The sequence below is a fragment of the Anomaloglossus baeobatrachus genome, chromosome 2, assembly GCF_048569485.1.
Source record: "Anomaloglossus baeobatrachus isolate aAnoBae1 chromosome 2, aAnoBae1.hap1, whole genome shotgun sequence".
NCBI lineage: Eukaryota > Metazoa > Chordata > Amphibia > Anura > Aromobatidae > Anomaloglossus > Anomaloglossus baeobatrachus.
In genome coordinates this window covers 251,630,173-251,652,610 of record NC_134354.1, presented here as the reverse complement: position 1 = coordinate 251,652,610, position 22,438 = coordinate 251,630,173, and the positions used below count along the sequence as shown (strand labels likewise).

Genomic DNA, 22,438 nt, shown 5'->3' with positions numbered 1-22,438 from the left:
GTGGCTAATCTAAAAGCCCACTACACTAGTGTATCTGACTACAAAAGGTTGGAAATGTGTTTGTTTGTTTTTTTAGAAATCTTAAAAACTTGTACAAATTTTAAAATTTGTCATATCATCAGGGTTTTCAATTCTACCACTTGTCTAAAACACTGTTGTCACTATAAATTACATAATTACATGGTTCAGTATGTCTACCTGTGTTAAGGTGAACTCTTAACCAGAGATCACTAGTTGCCTACTGCCTGGCCGAATTGGTATGGACCAAGTGCATGCGTAAAAGAATTCACACCAGACACAGTCGGATATGAAATCTCTTCTTGGTCACAGTAAAAATGGCACCGAACATACTGACTACAGAGTGTGCGTCTCCTGATATAGGCTAGGGGCGTACACAAGTTCAGATATACCCATTTAGTGGGACAGTTCATGGGCTAGCCAATGGGGAGATCCGTGTTGATGTTGATGGGCGGGTCTGACTTCAGTGCAGTAATCCATGGTGTCATCTGATATGTGGGCTGGTCCTTCCATATATGGTGGTCTTCTTACATCTGGACATTACTTGCATTCCAGGCAAGGTGTGGAGAACAGGAAATGGCAGCCATCTTTATATCTGTGTCATGTGTATGATCTGAAACCTGAATTATGTAAGGCAAATCAACATATTTCTCACAATCCCTTGTCAAGAGGTTAATTAAGTATTTGATGGAAAGGTCCTCCTCAACACCTGGTCTTCATGGACTCTACAAAGTCAATAATATTTTGGGTCCAGGTCTGCCAATCCTTTTCTATTGTTTTACTTCAGTTAACTTATTCTGCATAAAAAAACCCCAAAAACGTAGTCCGTCTTGTCCTGCAAAGGCCGATGAAAAGAACAGCACATTGGATTCAAGTACACATCAATTATTAACAGAAGTAGAGTGAAAATTTGTGTTGTTGTGTAGTAGACCATGCAATTTAATAAGGTCACACTACTAGTATCACACATGTTTATGCCCTAAACTTGCCATTTATCTGTATATAAGCCAAAGCCATCTAAGATCAAAATGCAGTTTCTAGAATAAGATTGTGAATTTTGTCTTTCTTTACCTTTTTGTTGATGTATAATTTTATTTTTGTCGTTTGCTTTGTTACTAACGGGTTTGTTCTTTATTACCACAGGAGCATACATGGTCCCCTACCTGATCCTACTCATTTTGATTGGCATTCCTCTCTTTTTCCTTGAGCTGGCTGTGGGGCAGAGAATTCGCAGAGGTAGCATCGGAGTCTGGAATTACATATGTCCCCGGCTTGGAGGAATTGGCTATGCTAGCCTTGTTGTAAGCATTGGCTTCCAATAGTTATATTTTACCATATTCTTTTAGGTCAGGGTACCGTATTTTTCGGACTATAAGACGCACCTGACCATAAGACGCACCCTGGTTTTAGAGGAGGAAAATAGGAAAATAAAATTTTAACCAAAAAATATGGTCATGACACACTGTTATGGGGCGAGGATCTGCTGCTGACACTGTTATGGGGGTAATGTCCCCAAATTCTCTACTAAGGTACCCCATTCTGATAAGGATCCTCCTGCCTTGTATATGATCCTGCTCATATACCCCCCCATCCTGCTAATAATATACCCCCCATCCATCCTGCTAATAATATACCTTCCATCCTTCCTGCTCATGATATACCTTCCATCCATCCTGCTCATGATATACCCCCATCCATCCTGCTCATGATATGCCCCCATCCATCCTGCTCATGAAATGCCCCCATTCATCCTGCTCATGATATACCTTCCATCCATCCTGCTCATGATATGCCCCCATCCATCCTGCTCATGATATGCCCCCATCCATCCTCCTCATGATATGCCCCCATCCATCCTGCTCATGATATGCCCCCATCCATCCTGCTCATGAAATGCCCCCATCCATCCTGCTCATGATATGCCCCCATCCATCCTGCTCATGAAATGCCCCCATCCATCCTGCTCATGATATACCTTCCATCCATCCTGCTCATGATATGCCCCCATCCATCCTGCTCATGATATGCCCCCATCCATCCTGCTCATGATATGCCCCCATCCATCCTGCTAATGATATACCCCCATCCATCCTGCTCATGATATGCCCCCATCCATCCTGCTCATGATATGCCCCCATCCATCCTGCTCAAGATATGCCCCCATCCATCCTGCTCATGATATGCCCCCATCCATCCTGCTCATGATATGCCCCCATCCATCCTGCTCATGATATGCCCCCATCCATCCTGCTCATGATATGCCTCCATCCATCCTGCTCATGAAATGCCCCCATCCATCCTGCTCATGAAATGCCCCCATCCATCCTGCTCATGAAATGCCCCCATCCATCCTGCTCATGAAATGCCCCCATCCATCCTGCTCATGATATGCCCCCATCCATCCTGCTCATGATATGCCCCCATCCATCCTGCTCATGATATGCCCCCATCCATCCTGCTCATGATATGCCCCATCCATCCTGCTCATGAAATGCCCCCATCCATCCTGCTCATGATATACCCCCATCCATCCTGCTCATGAAATGCCCCCATCCAGCCTGCTCATGAAATGCCCCCATCCATCCTGCTCATGAAATGCCCCCATCCATCCTGCTCATGATATGCCCCCATCCATCCTGCTCATGAAATACCCCCATCCATCCTGCTCATGAAATGCCCCCATCCATCCTGCTCATGATATACCCCCATCCTGGTACATGGCGTGTATCCTGTGGCACAGGAAAAAAAAAATAAACGTTTATACTTACCCTTCCTCACTCCCTGAAGCACCGATCTCTGTCTCAGCTGCAGCGCCGCTGTGTGGAGCCGTCACCGTGTGTCGAGCCATCACTGTTGTCTGCAGCATCGCGTCTTCCTGTCTGTGCCGGCGGTCAGCTGATCTGGACACTAGCGGCGCGCACCGCGATAACGTCATCGCTGTGCGCGCCGCTAGTATCCACCAGCTAGTGTCCAGATCAGCTGACCGCCGGCACAGACAGGAAGACGCGATGCTGCAGGGGGGCGGCTCCACACACGGTGACGGGTGAGTACACTGATTCACTGCACCCCGCGCTGATAATGATGCACGGGGGGCAGTGAATACAGCCGCACATGATCACTCCAGGCTGTAGTTGCCAGGGGTGATCACGGCCGGCTGCTAATTATGCACACCCCCCCCTTCCCGCCCATCACCCCGCCCACCTGTCAGTGCCGGTTTCGCTGAGAGATGATGGGCGGGAGGATGGGCGTGCATATGTAATGAGCGGGCCCACGTGGTCACGGCAGGCTGCTACAGCCTGCTCGTGCCGCCGATGACCCGCTCCACCGCGGCACCCTCATTCTCCGCACCCACAACCTTATAGTCAGACCATAAGACGCACCCCCCACTTTCCCCCAACATTTGGGGGGAAAAAAGTGCGTCTTATGGTCCGAAAAATACGGTATATGATAAAGTAGAAAGCGGTTCCTCTGTGCTGCCCATGTAACCAAACTATGAGTTGAATAAAAATGTAACAGGTTTATTTGTCTACGTGTTTCAAGGCGATCTGGCCTCTTCTTCAGGATAAAACCATTTAGGTCAGGTTCACACATTTGGATCAGTAGGAAACAAAATTACAGCATCAATCGGTTTACAAATGTGGTTTAGATACCATTAGCTGTGCCCATCAGGAATTGTTGTAGTACCTGAAATGAGCTTCCACTACAATCATAATTACGGTATGTTATTATTACTGCTGTTTTTGTAGCTTTTTTACCCCATAGATTTGTAAGATAAGAAAAATGGCATACAAATATGGGCAGCAAACAGATACAACCTATATGGCATCTACGTGCTGTCTTTTCACATCATGGACCCTTTTATTAAAATATTCTTGACATTGGTCAGTGAACATGAACAAACTAGGGTATGCCCACTTTTTTTTTGCAAACCATTGGACTGGAAAAAAAATGTGAAAGTAGAGAACAAATCTACAGTGTATCTGTGTGCTATCCATTAGAAACATACAGTCCCTTGCGAAAGTATTCGGCCCACTTGAATTTTTCAGCCTTCTCCCACATTTCAGGCTTCTAACATAAAGATAAAAATTTTAATGTTATGGTGAAGAATCAACAACAAGTGGGATGCAATTGTGAAGTTGAACGAAATGTATTGCTTATTTTAAACTTTTATAAAAAAATAATAACCTGAAAACCTTGTGGTGTACAATATTATTCGGCCCCTTTAAGTTAATACTTTGTAGCGCCACCTTTTGGGGCGATTACAGCTGCAAGTCCCTTGGGGTATGTGTCTATCAGTTTTGCACATCGAGAGACTGAAATTCTTGCCCATTCTTCCTTTGCTAATAGCTGGAGCTCAGTGAGGTTGGATGGAGAGCGTTTGTGAACAGCAGATTTCAGCTCTTTCCACAGATTCACAATTGGATTCAGGTCTGGACTTTGACTTGGCCATTCTAACACCTGGATACGGTTATTTGTGAACCATTCCATTGTAGATTTTGCTTTATATTTTGGATCATTGTCTTGTTGAAAGACAAATCTCCGTCCCAGTCTCAGGTCTTTTGCAGACTCCAATAGGTTTTCTTCAAGAATGGTCCTGTATTTGGCTCCATCCATCTTCCCATCAATTTTAACCATCTTTCCTGTCCCTGATGAAGAAAAGCAGGTGGCCCAAACCATGATGCTGCCACCACCATGTTTGACAGTGGGGATGGTGTGTTCAGGGTGATGAGCTGTTTTGCTTTTACCCCAAACATATCGTTTGGCATTGTGCCCAAAATGTTCGATTTTGGTTTCATCTGACCAGAGCACCTTCTTCCACATATTTTTTGTGTCTCTCAGGTGACTTGTGGCAAACTTTAAATGACACTTTTTATGGATATCTTTGAGAAATAGCTTTCTCCTTGCCACTCTTCTATAAAGGACAGATTTGTGTAGTGTACGACTGATTGTTGTCCTATGGACAGACTCTCCCACCTCGGCTGTAGATCTCTGCAGTTCATCCAGAGTGATCATGGGCCTCTCAGCTGCATCTCTGATCAGTCTTCTCCTTGTTTTAGATGAAATTTTTGAGGGACAGCCGGGTCTTGGTGGATTTGCAATGGTATGATACTCCTTCCAGTTCAATATGATCGCTTGCACAGTGCTCCTTGGAATGTTTAAAGTTTTAGAAATCTTTTTGTAACCAAATCCGGCTTTAAACTTCTCCACAACAGTATCACGGACCTGCCTGTTGTGTTCCTTGGTCTTCATGATGCTCTATGTGCTTTAAACAGAACACTGAGACTATCACAGAGCAGGTGCATTTATACGGAGAGTTGATTACACACAGGTGGATTATATTTATCATCATCAGTCATTTAGGACAACATTGGATTATTCAGAGATCCTCAATGAACTTCTGGAGTGAGTTTGCTGCACTGAAAGTAAAGGGGACGAATAATATTGCACGCCCCAATTTTCAGTTTATTCTTTTTTACAAAAGTTGAAAATAAGCAATACATTTTGTTCAACTTCACAATTGTGTCCCACTTGTTGATTCTTCACCATAACATTAAAATTTTTATCTTTATGTTTGAAGCCTGAAAGGTGGGAAAAGTTGAAAAATTCAAGGGGGCGAATACTTTCGAAAGGCACTGTAGATAGCTCATGTACGTGGAAAACAGACCAAAGGCATGACCGAAAAAAGGAATGAAAAGTAATTGGTATTTTTACATTTTGCAATTTTTTATGGTAAATATGGATTTCTGCACATAACACAGCATCCATTATTTGTAGTAGGGAAAAAAAATATGTAATTTTGACTTTTTTTTTACATGTTTTACATGTCACATGGAACATGTAAAAATAAATGTCAAAATTACATATATTTTTTTTATTTCACAAAATATTAGATATCAGTTACATATGTTCAGTTTGTTTCTTATAATACTTACCTATCTTAATCTTCTGTTGTTTCCAGAGTTCCGTTAAAGTAGTTCTCCCATAAATTTAGTGCAATTGCATTACACGTTTTATTATAGACGTTTATTTTCTATTGTATATATTGTATTGTATGTATTGGAACACCACAAAAAAAAAAAAAGAGAAAAAGGGCAATTGGACATAGTTTTACACAAAACTCCAAAAATGTGCCAGACAATATTGTTGGCACCCTTAACTTAATATTTGGTTGCACACCCTTAGGAATATCTAACTGCAATCAATCGCTTCCTATAACTGTCAACAAACTTCTTGCATCTCTCAGCTGAATTTTAAGAACTCTCCACAGGTGTTCAATTGGATTTAGATCCAGACTCATTGCTGGTCACTTCACAACTCTAAAGCACTTTGTTTCCATCCATTACTGGGTGCTTATTGGTTTGTTTGAAGTAATCGTCCTGCTGGAAGACCTAGGCCACAAACCCAGCTTTCTGTCACTGGACAGTACATTGTGACCCAAAATCCTTTGGTATTCTTCAGATGTCATGATGCCTTGCACACAGTCAAAGCACTCAGTGCCAGGGGAAGCAAAACAACCCCAAAACATTTTTGAACAGCCACCATATTTGCTTTAGGTAATGTGGTCTTTTCTTTGTAGGCCTCATTCTTTTTTCAGTAAACAGTAAAATTATTTGTTTTTCTTGGTCTCCTCTGTTCACAAGACAGCAGGATTATGGCTTACTCACATAGATTTTGCAGTCTAGCTTTTATGTCTCTGTGTCAGCAGTGGGGTCCTCCTGGGTCTCCTGCCATAGCAATTAATTTCATTCAAATGTCGATGGATAGTACCAGCTGACACTGATGCACCTTGAGCCTGCAGGACAGCTTGAATTTCTTTGGATCTTGATTGGGGTTTCATATCCACCATCCGGACAATCCTGCATTTCAACCTTTCATCAATTTTTCTCTGCTGTCCATGTACGTGGAGATTAGCTACAGTGCCATGGGCTGTAAACGTCTTGATTATGTTGCACAACATGGGCAAGAACATCAAGATCTCTGGAGATGGATTTGTAACCATAGGATTGTTAATATTATTCAACAATTTTGGTTCTCTGGTCCTCAGACAGGTCTCTTTTCCTCTTTCTGTTTTCTATGCTTAGTGTGGCACACACGCAATGCAAAGATTGAGCCAACTTCTCCCCTTTTTATCTGGTTTTAGATGGCATTGTCATGTTGCCCACACATGTTACTTGCCACAGGTGAGTTTGAACAAGCATCACATGCTTGAAGCAAAGTTGTTTACCCACAATTTTGGAAAGGTGCCAACAGTGTTTTTGGCCCATGCGCAATCAAAGATTGCTCCATATGGCCTCCTCTCCTTTGACACCCTGCTGCACATGCACACCTTATATAATGCTTGTTTTTCCCCCTCCTTTTAACTCTTGCTAATCCCACTGACCTTTTCTCTCAGTCTACCTCTTTTGCTTTCCTTTTTCATAGACTGCTTGTGAGAGACTGCCCCAATTTCCCTTTCTCTCTTACATACTGCTATTAGTGCCCCTATCTCCCATCTTGGTTTTTTCATTACACTCCTCCACAGCCGTAGCTTGCAGTAGCAGACTTTTCTTCTCCACTTACTTTTTTTAGGATAAGCCTCTCCCCTTTTAGGGGTGCTTCACACACAGCGAGCTCGCTGCCGAGATCGCTGCTGAGTCACGCTTTTTGTGACGCAGCAGTGACCTCATTAGCGATCTCGCTGTGTGTGACACTGAGCAGCGATCTGGCCCCTGCTGCGAGATCGCTGCTCGTTACACACAGCCCTGGTTCGTTTTCTTCAAAGCCGCTCTCCCGCTGTGACACACAGATCGCTGTGTGTGACAGCGAGAGAGCGACAAATGAAGCGAGCAGGGAGCAGGAGCCGGCATCTGACAGCTGAGGTAAGCTGTATCCAAGATAAACATCGGGTAACCAAGGTGGTTACCCGATATTTACCTTAGTTACGAGCCTCTGCAGCTCTCACGCTGCCTGTGCTGCCGGCTCCGGCTCTCTGCACATGTAGCTGCTGTACACATCGGGTTAATTAACCCGATGTGTACAGCAGCTAGGAGAGCAAGGAGCCAGCGCTAAGCAGTGTGCGCGGCTCCCTGCTCTCTGCACATGTAGCTGCATTACACATCGGGTTAATTAACCCGATGTGTACTGTAGCTAGGAGAGCAAGGAGCCAGCGCTCAGTGTGCGCGGCTCCCTGCTCCCTGCTCACACTGGTAACTAATGTAAACATCGGGTAACCATACCCGATGTTTACCTTAGTTACCAGTCTCCGCAGCTTCCAGACGGCGGCTCCGTGCAAGCGCAGCGTCGCTTGCACGTCGCTGCTGGCTGGGGGCTGTTCACTGGTCGCTGGTGAGATCTGCCTGTTTGACAGCTCACCAGCGACCATGTAGCGATGCAGCAGCGATCCTGACCAGGTCAGATCGCTGGTCGGATCGCTGCTGCATCGCTAAGTGTGAAGGTACCCTTAGTTTGGCCATGTAAACTAAAACAGCATGAGCTAACAGGAGCCATTTCAGTCTGCTCCCTCCATCTCTATCCTTTGCAGGCAGGACCTTTATGATGTCACTATAAGACATGGAACCTATTCTAGTTGCAGTTTTGCCACTATTTACGCAAAATCACAGAAAAAATTATGATGTTTTTCAGAAAAAAAAAAAAAAATCTAGGGATCAGGTGATATCTTTTTAGAGCACCTTACTGTGTCCTGGCGGTACACGAATAATGTAAGGGCTTTGTCCTGGCTCCACTATACCCCCAGCAGGTGTACCATATGGGATGTGGAAGCCATCACCATGTAAAAAAAAAAAAAAAAGTATTTCCTTTAACCGTCTAATAACTAGCTGTTAGGGACTGTGGTAATTATTCCCTTAGCTCTCTAATATTGCTGGATTAGGATATAGGAGAAGCGGGCACACTAGTGAAGGATTTGTTAGAGGGTCATGATTGATGACCTCTATAATGATCACCTCACTCTTGACTAATTAACTACAAAGAGCTGACATACGATTTTACACAGATATTATTTTCTATTTCTGACAGTAGCCTTATTTTCTTTGAGTTTACTTTTTTCATTATATATTTTACTGTCATTACTTATATTATATTATTTATATTACTTGCCATATTTTTCGGACTATAAGACACAACAGACTATAAGACACACCTAAGTTTTAATGGCGCTCCATACTGGCGGAGTCCATGTGACCTCGGCCATGACACCTCCAACAGATTACATTATTGGCTGGGACCTTGGACTCCCCCACATGTGGCTCTTGTACCTTTTTTGTAGGTGTCAGCCTCCAGTTGAACCCCCCAGTATGGAGCTGGTCAGTTCCGTTGCTTCCCCAAGCAACTGTGTACCACCTGGTACCTTTCCACAAGTCCGACCAGGTCATTGGCATTCAGGGGATCTCTCTGGGCAACCCAAATTTACACCGGTTTCAGGAGGGAGTGAATGAACCGGTTAATTACAGCCTGATCCACCAAGTGGGCTGCAACCATTTTTGGATCAGATGCAGTAAATCTGGGAGCGAGGGGGTTTGTCACCATGATACGCCCATTGATGGATCCATTGTGCCCTGACAGTCATAGTTACATACAGGCGCACCAAAATTTCATCTTTTAATTTCTCATACCTTTTGTGGCTCTCTGGTTAAATATGGCGCCAGTACCTCTGCCCATTGTCCCAGCAGGAGTTTCTCTCATTTGTCAGCTCTTTCGAACACTGTCAAAAATATCTCGTCTTCATCCCTCGAGGTCATCTTTTGCTCGTCTTACCACCTTACCATCTTACATCTAGGTTCACATCACTCAGTCTAATTATCTCAGCGAAACATACCTCCCGTCTTGTATTTTACTAGTGACCACCTTACATACTGTATATATACAAATATACTGTACGACATTTATGACATATACTGTATATATATATAGCTATATGTAGTTGCGTTAAGTAAAAAGCTGGTTGCAATTCCCATACACATAGTTTGCTACTCCATTCACATGTATGTGAGTTCCCAGCTCCACTTCAAACTGCACTCAAGGGTCCAGTTCTCAAGATAAATGCAAGACCCATTGGTGGGACCTCCGTTTATAAAGCCAGCTTTACACCTTACAATTAGGTGTGCGATCTCGTATGCGATGTGACACGCCCAGGTCGCATATGCGATTGAATGAGATTGCACGTAGGTCGTTCATTTGCTGTCACACGTGCGTTAGTAGTCTATGTTAAATTGATCAATTTTGTGTGCGATCCTTTAGATCATGTGTTCTGTGACGTATGCATTGGGCACCCTTTTTTTTTTTTTTATTTATTGACTTGCCAAGCGTGTGTAATGTGTAGGGATGCGTTTTTACTATGTCATCTGCCATTCAGCTCTGCTACATGGCCGCTGACAGCAGACACAGACAGCCATGTAGCAGAGCTGAATGGCAGATGACAGCAGACACAGACAGAGCCGCACTGTCAGAATGAACTCGGGTGAACCTCACCCGACTTCATTGTCATGCTGCGGCTCTGTCTGTGTCGCGTCCTGATTAGCGGTCACCTGTGAAGGACTCACCGGTGACCGCTAAACTCCTGAGTAAGTGAATTGAGCAGCCCTCTCTCATACTCACCGATCCCCGATCCCCGGAGCTGCACGGCATTCACACTGCTCTGGCGGCTTTTACTGTTTTGAAAAAGCCGGCCGCCCATTAAACAATCTCGTATTCCCTGCTTTCCCCGCCCACCGGCGCCTATGATTGGTTACAATGAGACACGCCCCCACGCTGAGTGACAGGTGTCACACTGCACCCAATCACAGCAGCCGGTGGGCGTGTCTATACTGTGCAGTGAAATAAATAATTAAATAATTTAAAAAAACGGCGTGCGGTCCCCCCCAATTTTAAAACCAGCCAGATAAAGCCATACGGCTGAAGGCTGGTATTCTCAGGATGGGGAGCTCCACGTTAGACTGACATGGACAGAGAGAGAGGGACAGAGATAGTGACGGACTGACAGAGATTAGTGAATGACAGACATTGTGAGGCGCTTCAGAATGCAGCTTTTCAGCTGCGCTCTGAAGCAGACCTTTTTTAAGCTGCGGTGCAGAGCGCACATAGCCTCAGACATCAAAATCGTATGAGGGATGTCACACGTTTCAATTGACTAGGTTCATACAACAAAACGTCCAATGTATGAGGAATAAACGACGTGTATGCGATCACCGTATTTTCGTTCAATCTTGATTGCACGTAGGTGTCACACGCAAATACGCCACGAACGATGCAGGATGTGCGTCACTTACAACTTGACCCCGACGACTGATTGAAAGATTTATTGAAGCGTGTAAAGCAGGCATTAGACATTCACTACAATGCAACCATATCTTTTCATTTAAAAGATTTGACCGTGTCAAACATTTCTGTAATTATTATTGCTTTTGATATCTTAGATTTTCATTTTAGAGATTTCTATAAGCTATATATCAATTTATGAGTTAATGTATGAAGGTAAAAGCTTTTAGAATTAATTTTCATAGGTTGAAAAAAGACCTAGGTCCATCTAGTTCAACCGTTCTTGTAGGTAAGTATGAAACGAAAGTAAAACAAGTTTTGAGTTACTGCTTTTCATTTCATTTCCATGTTTGACCAGAAGATCATGCCGGGTACTCATTGGCAGATGAACATCAGCTCTGGCAGTGTGAACGTTACCCAAAATAAGTTGTTGTCCCTATAACTGGGTACAGTTGAAAACTGTATAATTAAACAAAGAAAGTGTGACTGTCCCCTTAGGTTCTCTCATGATCACTTATTGAAGATACAGTCATGGCTGAAAATGTTGACACACTTGAAATTGTTCCAGAAAATGAAGTATTTGTCACCAAAAATGATTGCTGTGTTACGCTCACCGAGGAGCGGCGAGCGTCCGGAGGTGGACCCACTGGACCGTGCACCGGACTCCCCCGAGAAGGTGACCAGCAGCGAACCCCTATACAGGGACTGTGCGGCGCCTCCCCAGAAGGCCTAAATGCATGGCAGCCAGGAACTGGTAGTGGGAGACTCTGTAGGGCCCGGTGTAGCAAGGTTGTGACGTCCACAGCCGGCAGAACACGGAAACGGCACTGGAGATGTTCACAGCAGGTGACGTCCACAGCAGGTACAGTACAGGTAATGTTCACGGCAGGTAGGACCCGGTGACGTCCACTGTAGGTATGAGCGGTGACGTCCACTGTGGGTATGGCCGGTGACGTCCACTGCGGGTATGTATAGATAGTGTCCGCGGCAGGTATGGCACGGTGACGTCCACGGTAGGTATAAGCGGTGACGTCCCCAGCCGGAATGGTATAGATGGCACTACGGTGAGACAAAGGATTAGAACCAGGTATCAATGCACGCATATCAAATAATAGCACAAATGGCTCTGGACACTGGCAATGCACTAATAGAGGCGTTGCTCGGGTGCCTGCTGCCAGGGGAGGTGAACTTAAATACCATATGGCAACAGGTGACCTCTGAGGTCACTTCCAGGTAATTGGGCGCTACCACTTTAACAAAGGGGGCGTGGCCTCGCGCGCAGCCTAGAATCAGACACTGCAGAACTGTGTGTGCTCTTCAGACAGGAAGAGGCTGAAGCAGCCCCAGGAGCATGATGTCTGACCCGGGAGTGAACAGGAGCAGAGTCATGAGACCGGTAAGAGGAAGGCCGTCGCTGCCTGGGGCTATGACTGGGAGTGCAAGTGGGAGCCATGCTGGGACTGGGCACATGTGAGGGAGCGCGCCCCCCACGGGGTCTGGTGGGACCAGGCGTTACATGTTGTTACATATGTTATACATGTTTATTTCCTTTCTGTGTATTGGGGTCATTGTCCCGCTTGAAGAGCCATGACCTAGGAGGCACACCCGCTTTCTCACACAGGACTCTACATTGCAACCCAAATTCCTTTGGTAACCTTCAGATTTCATGATATCTTGCACATTGTCTAGGCACCCAGTGCCAGAGGCAACAAAACAACCCCAAAACATCTTTGAACCTCCACCATATTTGACTGTAGGTACTGTATTCTTTTCTTTGTAGGCATCATTACATTATCACTAAACAGTAGAATGGTAGAATAATGTGCTTTACTAAAAAGCTCTATCTTGGTCTCATCTGTCCACAAGATGCTTACCAAGAAGGATTTTGGCTACTCACATACATTTTGGCAAACTGCAGTGTAGCTTTTTTATGTTTCTGTGGGATCCTCCTGGGTCTCCTGCTATAGTGTTTTATTTAATTCAAATGAGGACAGATAGTTTGTGCTGACACTGATGAACCCTGAGCCAGCAGGACAGGTTGAATTTCTTTGGAACTTGATTGTGGCTGCTTATCCACCATCCGAACTATCCTGCATTGCAAACTTTCATACATTATTTTGTGCCATCCACATCCAGGGAGATTAGCTATAGTGCCATGCGTTGTAAACTTCTTGATTATGTTATACACTGTGGACAAAGGAACATCAAGAACTCTGTAGATGGACTTGTAACCTTGAGATAGATAATATCTTTCAACAATTTTGGTTCTCAAGTCCTCAGACAGTTCTCTTCTCCTCTTTATGTTTTCCATGCTCGGTGTGGCACACACAGACACACAATGCAAAGAATGAGTCAACTTCCCTTTTTATCTGGTTTCAGGTGTAATTTTCATATTGCCTACACCTGTTATTTGCCACTGGTGAGTTTGAACAAGCATCACAGGCTTGAAACAAAGTTATTTACCCACAATTTTTGAAAGGTGCCAACAGTTTTGTCCAACCCATTTTTGGGGTTTTGTGTGAAATTATGTCCATTGTTCCTTTTTTGATGTTTTTGTGTTGGTACAATACACACAAAGGAAATAAACAAGTGTATAACAAAATGTGTACAGTACTTGCAATAATTTTCTGGGAGAAATACTTTATTTTCTGAAACAATTTCAAGGGTGCCAATACTTTTTAACCAGACTGTATGTGGATGAAATATATGCAAAAAAATATACCACTCCCACCTAAACTGTCATCATAGCCTAACAAAATTAGCTGAGACTATATATACTTCAATAAAGAAACATTATTTTTTTTTAGTTCTTGTACAAGTTACCTTTGTTACAGCAGAAAATGTACAAAAATGTGTTATTCCAAATATTAAAACAAAAGTTTTGCTTTAAAAAAAACAATCTGTCAGTAAGTTTTTGCTATGACAACTGAGAGCAGCATGATGGAGGAGAGAGCCTGATTCCAGTGGAGGAGAGAGCCTGATTCCAGTGATGTACCACTTGCTGGATGGCTTGAGGCAGTAATGATAAAATCCCTGCTTTGTCTGCTGTAGATTTTGCAGTGCTATGAATGCAGAGCTTTGTATATCTCCGCCCACACCCCTGATCGTCAGCTTTCTGTATATACACTGCACATTGTCAGTGGTAAGGGCGGGGTTGAACAGATTAGCTGGACTGCCTTGCTTAAGACACCTAGTCTTACCATGATAAGCTCCTGGTGATAAAACACTGATTATACTGAAACTACATCAAGCTGCTGCCCCTACATTATTTTGCTTTCAGATTATATAGTCAAAAGCTGCTGAGAGATTCCCTTTAACCACTACATGTACAAAACTTCTAATGTCCTGTTAATTAATAACAAAACACTTGTTGTTAAGAGGTTAATATATGGATTACATTTTGTGGACAAGGTGCCATTTTTGAGGTTTCAAAAGCCGTGTAAAAAATGTATGCAGGTCTACCGTGATCACAGCAAAAAGAAAACATGCTTTGCGCTGTAGAGTGTGAACGCAGCCTAAGGCTTTAGACACATTTTCATAAAATGGTTAAGAGTAACCGCCATCAATTCTCACATTGTACAATTTCCCATTGCTAATGGTCAGTTAGAAAGATGAATAAGAACACTTGCTGAACAATTACATGAATTCATTACAGTAATTACACAATGTGAGTTGGCAGAACATATAATTACATTTGTCATGGCAGAGAGATAATTCACTAATCTGTATATAATAAGGATATTTTTCACATTGTCCTTAGGTCTGCTTCTTTGTCGGGCTTTACTATAATGTGATCATTGGATGGAGCATATTCTACTTCTTCCAGTCCTTCCAGTATCCTCTGCCGTGGTATGAATGTCCAAGTGTGAAAAACGGCTCTGTAGTCCGTAAGTTGATGATAATTAGAAGCTATATACGCTGTTGTTATTTTTGATGTTATGGTGATGTTCATACCTTTGCTAAATACTTTAAAGGGGATCTTTTTATTATTTGTATTTATATTAAACTGTAAACAGTGCCTTAAAGTATTCATATCCTGTGAATTTTCCACATTTTTTCACATTACATCTACAAACTTAAAGAGAACCAGGCTGTGTTCAGGATTTAACCTATTAAATAAAGGTATGGCTGTAATGTCTCTTTTATACTGATTTATGGATAAGCGTAGTGTTTAAATCCGTAGCCTGGTTCTTGTTTTATTTACCTTTAACGTCATGGTGCAATATCCTCTTGGTGCATCAGGGCAGGACTGTTGGTGAGGTCTTCGTCTCTGTCGAGGCTCCTCTGTATTTGTATGATCCTCCTTTCAAGTCAGTATGATTGGAATGATACCAAACTTTAAAAACAAATTCTGAATTTCGTAAAAAAAAAGGTTTGCCTGCTTAGCCATTTTCTAAGAACTGTAGCCATTTTCCAGTTTATGGCGCAGCGTGAGCGTGACTTGTTTTTTATGTGGAGACCCGATGATTTTATTGATGCTATATTGTGTTAGATACAATGTTTTGACCACTTCTTATTGCATTTTTTGAGGAGTTGTGGTGACCAAAAAACGTAACTTTAGCATTTGTATTTTTTCTCTCTTTACAGCATTTACCGATAGGGTTAATTAATTTTATATTTTGATAGATTGGACTTCTATGGACGCAGCAATAGCACATATGTGCATTTCTGTATATTTTCAAGATCTTTATTATAAACTAGCTGTACTACCCCGTTTCACCTGGGTTAATAACTGCTGTTAACAAAATAGAATGTATTAACAAAAATGTATTCTGCACACAAACAACGCAAAACAAATAGATATAAATGTAATTATAATGTCTGTCTCCCCCTCTGTATATATATCTCTGTCTCTTTCTCTATCTCTTTGTCTGTCTGTCTCTTTCCCTGTCTGTCTCTGACTGTCTCTGTCTCTTTCTCCATCTGTCTCAATCTCTTTCCCTGTCTGTCTATCTATCTCTTTCCCTGTCTGTTTATCTATCTCTGTCACTTTCCCTGTCTGTCTCTTTCCCTGTCTGTCTCTTTCCCTGTCTGTCTCTTTCCCTCTCTTTCCCTGTCTATCTCTTTCCCTCTTTCCCTCTGTCTCTTTCCCTGTGTATGTCTCTTTGTCTGTTTCTTTACATGTCTTTGTCTGTCTCTTACCCTGTCTGTCTCTTTCCCTCTCTTTCCCTGTCTGTCTGTTTCCCTGTGTCTGTCTCTGTCTTTGTCTGTGTCTGTCTCTGTCTCTTTGTCTGTGTCTGTCTCTTTACCTGTCTGTGTCTGTCTCTTAACCTGTCTCTCTCTTTCCCTCTCTTTCCCTGTCTGTCTCTTTCCCTGTCAGTCTGTCTCTTTGTGTCTGTCTCTTACCCTGTCTATGTCTGTTTCTTACCCTGCCTGTGTCTGCCTCTTTCCCTGTCTGTGTCTGTCTCTTTCCCTGGCTGCATTGTGACATGCCAACATTCCATTTAAGGGCGTGGCTGCGCATTCTTCTGAAGTTCTGGCTCGCTGTGGCTCCCAGCTCCATTCGCTTTAATGGAGGCAGGAATTTTGGTGAATAACTGTAAAGCGCGAGGTTAAAATTTCCCCTCAAAACATAGCCTATGACGCTCTCGGGGTCCAGAAGTGTGAGTGTGCAAAATTTTGTGGCTGTAGCTGCGACGGTGCAGATGCCAATCCCGGACATACACACATACACACACACACACACACACACACACACACACACACACACACACACACACACACACACATTCAGCTTTATATATTAGATGGTCAAAAGAGGGGTGATTCAAATTTGTATGTTTAATTTTAATATATATGTTCCATTTTTCACTGTATTTGTTAGTCTCTTTATGGGAACCGAACGCATGATTATCTGATCGCTTGTGCTATAAACAGCAATGCCACATTATAGATGTATAGATTACAAATCATGATCTCTTATAAGGGTGACTCCAGCAGACCAGAGGCACCAATGAGTGGTTAGGTCAGACGATGGCAAAATTCAGCTCCTGAACTCTTTTCATCTATCCCGTACATGTATGGTGATGGTCCTTAAGACATTAAATGAATTAAAAAAACTATAAAAGTTTGGTACTAACCTGAAGAATCATAATAGCATGTATTTTTTCACCATTTAACTTCTCTTGGAATTCATTTCTTGCTTTTCAGTACATTATATGCTAAAGTGAATGATGTTATTCAAAACTACTACTAGTAGTGCAAGGAGCAGTAAATGTCACCACTCACTATACAGTGAGTGTACCGTGATCACTTCCCCTTCATCTCGGCCGGTAGCCTGATCTGCAGCATGTTTGTGTGGCGTATATGTGCAATCAATGTGCCGTAGAATGAGTAAGTTCACTATGTAAATAAGCAATGACATTTAGGCTAGGGCCCCACTTTGCGTTTATCTACTTGCAGTTTAGAACGCACGTTTTTGACTTAATTGATTTGACCAAAGTGGCCTTTTCCATAATTTTAGCGCTAAAAACGCATGAGTATTTGCCGCATTTTTTATGCGTTTTCAGTGCTTTTTACATGCGTTTCCACCTGCTTTTTGCCAGATGCGTTATGTAAATCTTGACACAGCTAAATAAAGTTTAAACAGTCAAAAATAATGAAAAAAGAGAAAAAAAAGGATTAAATACATAATTTCATAAATTATAAAGAAAATAGAAATATATAATGAAATTATAGCGGTAATATAGTATTTATTAGAAAAATAGCAATAAATTCAAAATTTTCTTTAATTTAATTGTCGGATTATGTGTGTGTGTGAAAAGGAACATATGAAATCATTAAATTAATGTGCAAAAAGCATGCGTTTTGTAAGTCCAAAACGCATGTTTTCTGCACAGAAAAAGCAGGTAAAACACAGGAATTTGTAGGAATCTTGGTTTTTGACCATTCTCATTGACTCCAATGTTAGCAAAACGCACCCAAAATGCCCAAAACAACTGACAAGGTGCTTCTTTGAACGCATGGTTTTTGCCACAGAATATGCAAATTAAACGCAGCGTTTTAAAACGCAAAGTGGGGTCTGGAAATCACATTTATCCATTGAATATCATGGAAACGCAAAACGCATGCCATTTGGCATGAAAAAGGTGCTTCTCACAACACTGCAGAAACGCAGGTAAAAACACAAAGTGGGTCCCTAGCCTTACAGCCTCTTGCACTGCCACTATATCTAGAAACACCAGCCGCAGGGAGAATTAAATGCATTTTCTCCCTGTAGCCGCTGCTCCAGTAATCCTGCCAGACTTTATTTAAATGCTATTTACCTGCAGGTTATAACTATAGTATGGTGTCTAGAATATCAGAACTTCTCGTATTAGCAAACCAAGTGACAAATAATACAATGCTGAAACCAGCTATTGCTATGTTTTTCCAGTGGTGGAAGCGGAGTGTGACAAGAGCTCAGCTACAACGTACTTCTGGTATCGGGAAACTCTGGATATCTCAAACTCAATATCAGAAGGAGGAGGTCTAAACTGGAAGATGACCATATGTCTATTGGCTGCATGGTTTATTGTGGGATTGGCTATGATTAAAGGCATACAGTCATCTGGCAAGGTAAGACAATGCAACTGCTGGAGAAGAAAGACCCTTTTTGGCCGTTATTAATGCAATATATAATGTGTAGATTATGGGTGAACAGATTGTTATTTCTACAATGTAGGTAAAGCATCGAACAGTAACTATCATTTTAATTATTATTTCCTAAATCAATAGTTTACATGAGAATCAGAAACTTTCTATTATAGCTTATCATTTCAATCTGCTTCTTTCTCCTACTGAATTAATCTTTCACTCTCAATTCATGGGTAAAATCTGTGACATTTGTAATTAATGAAGACAGATTTTCCCATTACTGAGATAGATGACCATTGATGCTTCTAAAATTCTATGAAGAAAGGAGGGATGAGCTAGAGGTGGTTAAACACACGTTCTCCTGAAACCACAGTTTATGTTTTCCTTAGAACTTTGTGATCATAAACCGTTAACTCCTATCCTAGTGGATATGATATATATATATATATATATATATATATATATATATATATATATATATATATATGCACATTTATATTTGCATGTGTGCCCCTTATGCAAATTATCTATCTATCTATCTATGTCCCCCCTGGAGTGTACATGTCCATCCACGTCCTCCATAAATATCCCCACATACATCCCTCATACAATGTTCCTCCACACTTAATAATATCCCCTACCTGTTAATAATGTTCCCCAATCTGTTAAGATATGCCCTGGTCCAGAAATGTCTGGGCATATCAAAGAAGATGGACAAATGTCCATCAGATAAGAGGCCATATTTTGACATGGCAAATTACCATGTCAGAAGATGGCCACAGGATGCCAAAACAAAAAGATCAGTGTGGTCCTTTTATCTAAGCAGGAGCTGCTGCCTGCAGGAGTCCAGGCAGTTGCAGTGATATAATCATATCACTTCAGGCGCATCGCACTTCAACCCATCTTGCCACCGAAGCGTGCATGGGCATGAGCAGGGATGGGCACGCTGGAGTGATGACGGTATATCACCGCACGGTTTATCAGCGCGCACCGCTGGATTTAAATATTCCGGCAGGAACGGTGTTCACTCTCTGCTCTTCCCTCTTTTCTCAGTCTCTCCGCCGTGTCCTGGCTGGCAGTTCTCTCTCTCTGTTCCGCTGCCCACATTTACCTCTTTCATTTAGCCTAGCCGCAGCGCCACAGTACCTTCTAAGCCCTTCAATCCCGCTTCTTCTCTCTCACATCCACCATCCATCTCCCTTTCGGTCCTCCTTCTTCCCTCTGCTATGGACCACTGCAAAACCACCATCAAAGGTCTCCTCTCCTGCAGGCCATCCCTCCATATCGCCGTTATCTCCTCTCTCCCCGGACGGCAACCAGCCCAGGATCGTCTTTAACAGCCCATCATCAGACCAGGAAGCATACTGGGCTAAGTATCCTACCCCTGCTCTGCTATTAACTTTCGCTACTGCTGTCTGCTATTAACCCCTTGCAACCCCTGTATTAACCCCTTGCATTCATATGTACTGCTATTAACCCCTTAATTATATAGGCACAGTTATTATTAGGTGGGTGGGCTGTAATTGTTGCTATTATTGTGTGTTTATATTTAGGTAACGTGGGTGGGAAACACTAATGGCGTATTAGTATTGTTGTGCTATTACATTATTGTGCTATCTGTGTGGTATTTGATTATATACATATACTTATCTATCTATCTATATATATACTGTAATCTTTTGGGTGTGTATAATAAAGATCGTATTTTGCTACATGGTTTTGTCTCAGTTTCCGAAAACAGAATTTTACCTGTGAAATGAGAGTGAAGATCAGTCCAGTAGGAGAAAGAAGCAGCTTTGTCTGTTGAGATAAATCACAGTTGTTTATTTTCATGCTTACTATTGATTGATAAAATGAAAATGACGGTTATGACTTTAGTACAAAATTGAAAAGGGTTTTTTAATTCTGCATTATTTGATCAGCACAACACCTGTCTATTTGCTGATTTAGGACATATGAATACCTCGTAGACCCTGTCTGTCTATGCATTATATGGTACATAGGGTTCTGCAAGTTTCCATTCTGCTTTACATTTCAATTCCTCAACGTTGTTAGGATCTCCTCATAATGGCAGTGGATCCAAAACATTTGTGTTTGTATCTGGAGATTTGAATATTGATAAGGAATCTAAATTATATAGCTGAAAACTACATCTATTAGAACAATTCCATCCTTTCTCCATAGTTTTCTATAGTATTATCTAGATACATTGGACATAGATGAAATCATGGAGTCTTTATTGTTCAGCTCGAACAGGATTACATTGAACTAGAGCTGGGCGAATAATGAATTATTCGAGGTTTGATTATTCGATTATTCGAGCCGAATAATTTCTATTATTCGTGTATTCATCACAAATAACAAACCCAATGCAAGTCAATGGGAAACTCAAATAATTTTCAGGAGGACCTTTGAAGTCGGTCTGGGAGGGCTGTAAAAAGGCTTCAATAGATGTAAAAGTAATGAAACTGAATGGGAACAGCATGGGGAAGCTGCCGTGATTCATTTCTGACTCACAGCTAGTTTCTGGGAATAATATTGTCAGAGTATTACAGGGATTAACCCCTTAATGTATATGTACATCCTAGGACCCCTACCCCCACTTACTACGGGATCCAGCAAACCTGTGAACAGGCATGGGTGGATCAGAGATTCACCTGCACCTGTTAACCCCTTAGATCACTCTGTCAAACTCTGACAGCGCTATCTAAAGTGCTCCAGGGAGGGACCGCACTGTTCCCCATTGCCATCAGTACGGGGCGCCAATCTGTTGCCCATGACCCCTGTTGCTGCCATGACTCACTTCCTGTGAATGCTGGCAGAGCGCCGGCACTCACAGGTTCTCAGCATTTCTGCTGATCAAAGCTCTGATCAGAAGAAACGATCAGAGTGTACAGCCATAAAGTCTCTAAGAGGTACTAGTAAAATCAATAAAAAAAGTAAAAAAAGGTTAAAAAATAGAAAAAATACCTAAAAGTTCAAATCACCCCCCTTTTGACCCATTGAGAATAAAACAATAATAATAAGAAAATAAAAAATAAAATACACATATTTTGTATAGCCGCGTTCAGAAATGCCTGAGCTATCAAAATATAAAACCAATTAATCTGATCGGTACACGGCGTAGAGAGAAAAAAATTCTAAACGTCAAAATTACGGTTTTTGATTGACGTAACATTGCATTTAAATGCAATAACAGGTGATCAAAACATTGTATCTACTCAAAAATGTAATAATTAAAAACACCAGCTCAAGACACAAAAAATAAGTCATCACTGAGCCAGAGATCCCAAAAAATGGGAACGTTATGGGTGAAATTGGTGACAAAAGCGCAATTCTTTTTTGGACATATGTATGAATTTTTTTTCACCACTTGGATAAAGGTGAAACTATACATGTGTGGTATCAGTGTACTTGTACTGAACGTTAGAATCATACTGCCAGGTCAGTTTTACCATAGTGAACACAGTATATAAAAAAAACAATTATGCAATTGCACGTTTTTTGCAATTTCTCCACTCTTGGACTTTTTTCCTATTTTTCAGTTCACTATATGGCAAAACTAATGATGTAATTCAAAAGTACAACTTGC

At 42.1% G+C, this 22,438-nt stretch overlaps 1 protein-coding gene across 2 annotated transcripts in view; it reads left to right on the top strand.

Moving 5' to 3' along the window:
* The window catches only part of SLC6A17 (solute carrier family 6 member 17), a 121,454-nt gene that overhangs the window by 51,526 nt on the left and 47,490 nt on the right, over positions 1-22,438 (top strand). For both annotated transcript variants that reach the window (XM_075335742.1, XM_075335741.1), the window contains exons 3-5: positions 1,162-1,319; positions 15,032-15,158; positions 18,647-18,828. In XM_075335742.1, the coding sequence (XP_075191857.1) occupies positions 1,162-1,319; positions 15,032-15,158; positions 18,647-18,828 (467 nt within the window). The remainder of the gene's footprint in view (positions 1-1,161; positions 1,320-15,031; positions 15,159-18,646; positions 18,829-22,438) is intronic.